At 41.2% G+C, this 7938-nt stretch overlaps 1 protein-coding gene across 2 annotated transcripts in view; it reads left to right on the forward strand.

Moving 5' to 3' along the window:
• Nucleotides 1-7571, forward strand: part of SULT4A1 (sulfotransferase family 4A member 1) — a 36650-nt gene extending 29079 nt beyond the window's left edge. Inside the window, exons 7-8 of one of the 2 annotated variants that reach the window (XR_011559445.1) lie at nucleotides 2796-2924; nucleotides 7033-7571. Coding sequence is in view for 1 of the 2 variants with exons in the window: in XM_070755293.1 (XP_070611394.1) it covers nucleotides 7033-7145 (113 nt within the window). In the remaining variant the exon portion in view is untranslated. The remainder of the gene's footprint in view (nucleotides 1-2795; nucleotides 2925-7032) is intronic. The other variant, XM_070755293.1, reaches the window with a different exon arrangement.
• The last annotated feature ends 367 nt before the right edge of the window (nucleotides 7572-7938 follow it).

Below are 7938 nucleotides of genomic sequence, written 5' to 3' on the forward strand. Positions count from 1 at the left end.
AGAACTCAATAAATCTTAAAGCTGCCACGGGATAGGGGAAGATTAATCCAGGGGTTTCACAACTTTCACAGCTTTTAAGATGTGTGGACTGTTTAGGGGAGAGTTTTGCACACACAGAAGGTAACCACAGCTAGCCACAGTTCACCACTATACCTAATTGAAGTCTTCAATGAAAATACTGCTGCAGGCTTTCTTGTAAAAATATAGTTTCCTTTTCTTCTTAGCAAAAAGCTTCTCTAAATAAATTATCACAATGCTATCATACACTACTATTATTTTCACCACTTCCACCACCCACAACCCGCTAAGCACCAACCCACTATAACAAACCATCCAGCACAAACCACTCTATAACAAAACCACTCTGTAACAAACCACTGTAACAAACCACACCCGTACAAGGGTGTTACTCCTATTACCGGTATATCGGTTGCAGCACATTTAGCAAACCCATGATTACATGCTGATCATGGCTTACATTAGCCTTGCCCATGGTTACAAACCATTTACAGTGATACCTCATCTTACAAACGCCTCATCATACAAACTTTTCGAGATACAAACCCGGGGTTTAAGATTTTTTTGCCTCTTCTTACAAACTATTTTCACCTTACAAACCCACCGCCGCCGCTGGGATGCCCCGCCTCCAGACTCCCGTTGCCAGCGAAGCACCGTTTTTGCGCTGCTGGGATTCCATTGAGGCTCCCCTCCATGGGAAACCCCACCTCCGGACTTCCGTTGCCAGCGAAGCGCTTGTTTTTGCGATGCTGGGATTCCCCTGCAGCATCGCAAAAACACAGAAGTCTGGAGGTGGGGTTTTCTATGGAGGGGAACCTCAGGGGAATCCCAGCAGCGCAAAAACGGGCCCTTCGGCTGGCAAAAGGGGTGAATTTTGGGCTTGCACGAATTAATCGCTTTTCCATTGATTCCTATGGGAAACTTTGTTTCTTCTTACAAACTTTTCACCTTAAGAACCTCGTCCCAGAACCAATTAGGTTTGTAAGACTAGGTATCACTGTACTTGCATTGTAATATTACTCCGGAAATAAACTTATTTCTGACATGGACTGGATAGGGCAGTGATGCCGAACCTATGGCACCGGTGCCACAGGTGGCACGCGGAGCCATATCTGCTGGCACACAAGCTGTTACCTTAGCTCATCTCCAACGTGCATGTGTGAGCTGGCCAGCTGATTTTTGGCTTGCACAGAGGCTCTGGGACAGTGTTTTTGGCTTCCAGAGAGCTTCCGGGGTAGATTGGGGAGGGCGTTTTTACCTTCCCCCGGCTCCAGGGAAGCCTTTGGAGCCTGGGGAGGGCAAAACATGAGCCTACTAGGTCCACTAGAAGTTGGGAAACAGGCCATTTCTGGCCTCCAGAGGCCCCCAGGCAGTGGGAGAAGCTGTTTTCGCCCTCCCAACATGTTGAATTACAGGTGTGGGCACTTACACATGTGCGATAGCATACGCCCACGCTTTTTCGGCACCTGAGGGAAAAAAAGTTTCACCATCACTGGGCTGGAAAATTCTGGGAGTTGAAGTCTTAAGTTTGCCAAGACTGAGAAGCAATGACGCAATTTCTTTGGCTGGAGATGACCAGCTGAATGGTTTTATGTTAGAGGTCCATAGCTCGAACTCATGGATGTTTGGATGCTGCCTGGCAAAATTTGCATCTAAACTTTAAAGGTGTTTCTTCTCTTCTTATGTGATCAGAGGGCTTTGGTGTTTTTTTTTAAATTCACTGAACTGCTACTGTGTCCATGTTTGAGGTAGGCTACATCAGGAAAAAGATGCCCTAATGAAAAAGGCAGTTCTCAATTTACAACCAGTTACTTAAACAGCTGTTTGAAATTAGGATAAATCCTGAACAGGTGCTTTGTGACCCATAAAAGCCTTTTATGGCTATTTTAAAATGTGCCAGTCTCTATTACATTAACTACATTTCAGGCCCTCAGCAACCAGCTCACTTTTATGACTGGTTATAATATCCCGTGGTCACGCGACCACAATTTTTTCATGTTATTTGCTTCTAGCAAATAAACGTCCACTTGGAAGAATGGGATTGCACAAATACAGTGGTACCTCGACATACGAGTTTAATTCGTTCCAGACCCGAGCTCGTAAGTCGATCAACTCGCATCTCGAACAAATGCCTTTAGACTTTGTTTTTCGCGCCGAGATAACCGGAAGCAAGGAGATTCTTGCGCCACCTAGTGGAAGCTCGGCTCGTATCCTGAATTTGAGCTCGGGTGTCGAACAGAAATTTCGCTCGCGTTGCAGCTCGTAACTTGGAATACTCGCATGTGGAGCAGCTCGTATCTAGAGGTACTACTGTAACAGTGACATTCACTTAATAGCAATAGTACTTGCGAACTTAATTCGTTCCGTGACCAAGTTCTTAAGTAGAAAAGTTTGTAAGAAGCAGCAATTTTTCCCATAGGAATCAGTGTAAAAGCAAATAATGCGTTCGATTGGGGAAACCACAGGGAGGGTTATTTGCATGTTGCCTGTTTTGTCTGCACTTTTCCTTCCCGTTTATAATTTTGTTCATCCATCTCACATTTGTTACAATTTTTTTTCTTGTTTTCTTTCCAAATGCATCCTGAACACCAAGGTGTTTTTTTCTTCCCCTTGCTGTTTCTTTAAATGTTTTTCCGTGCTTTAAAAAAAAAAAAAAATCATGTGGAGCATTTTACCTTTTTAATTTAGCTTAATTTAATTTGGTTTATCACGGTGTACATTTTCCTATTTATTTCGCTTTGGTTTTTTGTTCATTTTTATTTTGTTTTCCCTTTTAGCTTATTGATCTTTGCCCAGAAGTTCACTCTCAGTTGCTGGGGAAAGTAACGGGCTCTTGGTTAGCTCACCTTCCTTCCCACTCAACCTCCCAAACCAGTTTCATGAATCAAATCATGAACGAAACCCAGGTGGGTGACTCTTCCGCCAGCTGTCTAAAAATGGCTACCAGAATGTAAACTCATACACTATATTTGCAGCCTATTACAATGGGGTCTGAATGTTTGGGGGATTTAAGTGGGAGATCAGATCCAAAAGTTGGCTCTGATATCTGCGCATGGCCTGTGGTTTAGTAGGTTTTATATTTAAGAGCAGGTATCAAAGAAGATGCAAACAGGGAAAAAGCAGGTGTCTTGGTACTTACCGTATTTTTCAGAGTATGAGACGCACCGGAGTATAAGACACACTTTAGTTTTTGGGGAGGAAAATAGGGAAAAGAATCTGCTTGCCAGATATTCATCTGGCTAGTGTCCTTAGTCTGGTCAACTTCAGCACATTATTTTATCCCCTAGTTAAGGGCTTAAAAAAAGTTTTGTTCTGAGAGAGTAACAATGAAAGAGCTTGCAAGCCAGTAAGAGCTGGTAACATCATTAGCACCTGGAAAGAAACAGCCTGAGCAATGGGGAAAAACCCTGCAAAGGCTTAGGGCTTGGAAAACATTCTTTGCAGAGAGAAACAGTGAAAGAGCCTGCAAGCAGGTAAGAGCTGGGAACATTGCTACCACCTGGTTAGGGCTGGAAAGAAACTTCATAGGAGCAAGTTTGAGCAATGGGGAAAAAACCCTGCAAAGGCTTAGGGCTTGGAAAACATTCTTTGCAGAGAGAAACAGTGAAAGAGCCTGCAAGCAGGTAAGAGCTGGGAACATTGCTACCACCTGGTTAGGGCTGGAAAGAAACTTCATAGGAGCAAGTTTGAGCAATGGAAAAAAAACCCTGCAAAAACTTGAGGCTTGGAAAACATTCTTTGCAGAGAGAAACAGTGAAAAAGCCTGCAAGCAGGTAAAAGCTGGGAACATTGTTAGCACCTGGTTACGGCTGGAAAGAAACTTCATAGGAGCAAGTTTGAGCAATGGGGAAAAAAACCCTGCAAAGCCTTAGGGCTTGGAAAACATTCTTTGCAGAGAGAAACAATGAAAGAGCCTGCAAGGTAAGAGCTGGGAAGATCGTTAAGCAGCTAGTTAGGGCTGGGGGGGGGAAAGCTACATTCAGAGTATAAGATGAACCCTAATTATCAGCCTCTTTTGGGGAGGGAAAGGATGCGTTTTATAAACCGAAAAATACGGTACCTCCAGGCCCATTGATGTCCCAGTTCTTGGGAAAGTTGTTTTTCATCCTTTGCAGACAAGAACCACTGGAACTCTGCTTTGTTGTTCAACTGGACCTTGAAAACCTGATAAGAGTTTTTACCTTATTCGTCTTATGCCCAAGAAAAATCAAGGCATCTTTGGGTTCTTGCTCGCTCTCGCCTCCTTTCTCAAGGCTAGGCTGATGTTTACATAATAGCACCCAGGCCCTCTCTGTACTGTTCCATAAGTGGCTTGGTGCATTTCAGATGTCCCTGGGGTTGGCAGCTGTAATCACAACTGCTGTTTTAACTGTACACAGGCCCAGTACTTCATCTTGGATCTTGGAGTCCTAGTGGACAACCATTTAAATATGAGCCAGCCGTGTGCAGCAGCTGCCAAAAAAGCCAACACAGTTCTAGGCTGCATTAACAGAGGGATGGAATCAAGATAACGGGAAGTGTTAATAGCATTTTGTAAGGCCACACTTGGAATCCTGCATTCAATTTTGGTCGCCACGATGCAAAAAGAAGTTGAGACTCTAGAAAAAGTGCAGAGAAGAGCGACAAAGATGATTAGGGGACTGGAAGCTAAAACATATGAAGAACGGTTTCAGGAACTGGGCATGGCTAGTTTAATGAAAAGAAGGACCAGGGGACACATTTTTTATTCATTTATTTATTTATTTATTTGTCCAATACACAATGAGGGTTTTAGTGGGTATATATCTATATACACCTAGTAAAATGCATGATGAAGGTTATAGAGGAGATACTCATAGTAAAATATATCTAAGAAATAATAGAAAAGAAGGTATAGTAATAGAACATGTCAATGAAAGAACAAAAGAAGAGATATAGGTATAGAAGAAAGGAATAGGAGATATAGGAGAGTAATAGGACAGGGGACGGAAGGCACTCTAGTGCACTTGTACTCGCCCCTTACTGACCTCTTAGGAATCTGGATAAGTCCACTGTAGATAATCTAAGGGTAAAGTGTTGGGGGTTTGGGGATGACACTATGGAGTCCGGTAATGAGTTCCACGCTTCGACAACTCGGTTACTGAAGTCATATTTTTTACAGTCAAGTTTGGAGTGGTTAATATTAATAGCAGTGATTCAATACCTCGGGCTGCTACAAAGAAGAGGGAGTCAACCTGTTCTCCAAAGCACCTGAGGGTAGAACAAGAAGCAACAGGTGGAAACTAAACAAGGAGAGAAGCAACTTAGAACTAAGGAGAAATTTCCTGACAGCCAGACAGTTAATCAGTGAAACAGCTTGCCTCCAGAAGTTGTGAATGCTGCAACACTGGAAGTTTTTAAGAAGATGTTAGATAACCATATGTCTGAAGTAGTGTAGGGTTTCTTGCCTAAGACAATAATAACAACAGAGGTCTTCTAGTGCATCCCCCTGGACTAGAAGACCTCTGTTGTTATTATTGTCTTAACCAGAAAATTTAAGATGCAGCCTTGTAGCTTCCAGCAGTATAGTTTCTGGAGGAGCAGGGTGAAAAAAGTTGTGTCTTTGCCTTTTCCTTCCGTAGTTTTCAGAAATGTCAACAAGCAAGGAGCTGGACCACAGTAGATGAGGAATATGCTGAGAAAGGATTGATGGAGAGACGGTGAAGGCAATGCGGTGCAGAACAACCAGACCTTTACAGTTTAGGTAGAACCGGGTGGAATGAAGTTTTAAGTCCAACTCTTTGGTTGATAAAGAATCAACAACAATACTTTACGCAACTAGACTTACAATCCTAGGTTTAGAAAGCTTAGAACTACGTCGCCTGAAACACGACCTAAGCATAGCCCATAAATTCATCTGCTACAACATCCTCCCTGTCAACAACTACTTCAGCTTCAACCACAACAACACACGAGCACACAGCAGATACAAACTTAAAGTAAACCACTGCAAACTCGACTGCAGGAAATACGACTTTAGCAACCGAGTACTTGATGCATGGAATTCACGACTTGACTCTGTAGCATCATCACCTAACCCCCACAACTTTTCCCTTAGACCAGGGGTAGGCAAAGTTGCTTTTCTATGACATCATCATCATTATTATTATTATTATTATTATTATTATTTATTATTATTATTATTATTATTATTAGGACTTCAAATCCCAGAATTCCTGAGCTAGCATGAACGGCTCAGGAATTCTGGGAGTTGAAGTCCACAAATCATAGAAGAGCCAATTTTGCCTACCCCTGCCTTAGACTATCCACTGTTGACCTCACCCAATTCCTAAGCGGTCAGTAAGGAGCGTGCATAAGTGCACTAGAGTGCCTTCCGTCCCCTGTTCTAATGTTTCTCTCTTACTAGTATCATGTATATAAACATTGTTATATCTTTGTATACTACCAATACGTACTTGAGAAAATAAATTAGATAGGTAGATGATAGATAGATGATAGATAGATTAGATAGATTAGATAGATAGATAGATAGATAGATATAGATAGATTAGATAGATAGATAGATTGATTGATAGATAGATAGATAGATGATAGATAGATTAGATAGATAGATAGATAGATAGATGATAGATAGATTAAATAGATAGATAGATAGATAGATGATAGATAGATTAGATAGATAGATAGATAGATTAGATAGATAGATAGATAGATAGATAGATTAGATAGATAGATTAGATTAGATTAGATAGGTAGACAGACAGATAGACAGATAAATTAGACAGATAAATTAGATAAATAAATAATTCCCGCATCCTTGATGGCAAACATTTCTTTAAGACTTTTCACTGCTGTTGCAGGACTGGGGATTTCGCTTTCAGATTTAAAGTGGCCAAAAGAATTCTGCAGTTGGCAGGGTGATTTGTGGTAGATGTTTTGTCCTTCTGAAAAGTCTTACGCATCTTATAATAATCAACATATTTCCCCCTCCCTCTGTTCCCTTCCTTCTCCCCCCCCCCCCCCCCAATCTTTCAGGACGGATCGGGCTGTGGAAAGATATCTTCACTGTCTCCATGAATGAGAAATTCGACTTAGTGTACAAGCAGAAGATGGGAAAGTGCGACCTCACGTTTGACTTTTATTTATAAAGCCGCCAAGTGAAAATGCATGTGTATCATACAAAGAATCTAGCTAGAAGTGCTTTCTGCATTTATTTTATTCCTGGCTGGACATAATACCATATTTGTTATGTGTATCATATTTAAAAACTCAACCAATAAATAAAGGGCACCCTTCATTGGGATGTTAGCCTCAGAGAATGCTGGGTTAGGGCAAAGGTCTACTTAGAGCAGCATATTTTTCTTTCTTTTTTCTTTTTTTTTTTGCAAGTTGGATCAGTCGAAAGCTACTGGAGAGCTTTCAAGGTTTTAAAAGCAACAAGTATATGAGTCTAGTGCACTCCGTAACGTTTCCCCCCCACCCATGTAATCTACGCAGAGAGCAAGTGTTACAGGGCAGCTGAAAAATACAGTGGATTCATAAATAAAGAATTCTATAATTTTATCATGCAGAAAGATTTTCCCCCCTTTCCTCTTTGCTTCGTAAATTGCTATCGGGCAGCGACATCCATGATGTATGGTGTGTGTGCTTGTGTGTGTGTTTGTGTGTGTATATGTGTGTGTGTAAAAAGTCCAAGATGTCTGTCTGTTTGTTTGTTTGTTTGTTTGTTTATCTATCATCTATCTATCTATCTATCTATCTATCTATCTATCTATCTATCTATCTATCTATCATCTATCCATTTATCTATCTATCTATCTATCTATCTATCTATCTATCTATCTATCATCTATCCATTTATCTATCTATCTGTCTATCTATCTATCTATCTATAATCTATCCATTTATCTATCTATCTATCTATCTATCTATCATCTATCC

This window comes from Erythrolamprus reginae, chromosome 6, assembly GCF_031021105.1.
Source record: "Erythrolamprus reginae isolate rEryReg1 chromosome 6, rEryReg1.hap1, whole genome shotgun sequence".
In the NCBI taxonomy this organism is placed as follows: Eukaryota; Metazoa; Chordata; class Lepidosauria; order Squamata; family Dipsadidae; genus Erythrolamprus; species Erythrolamprus reginae.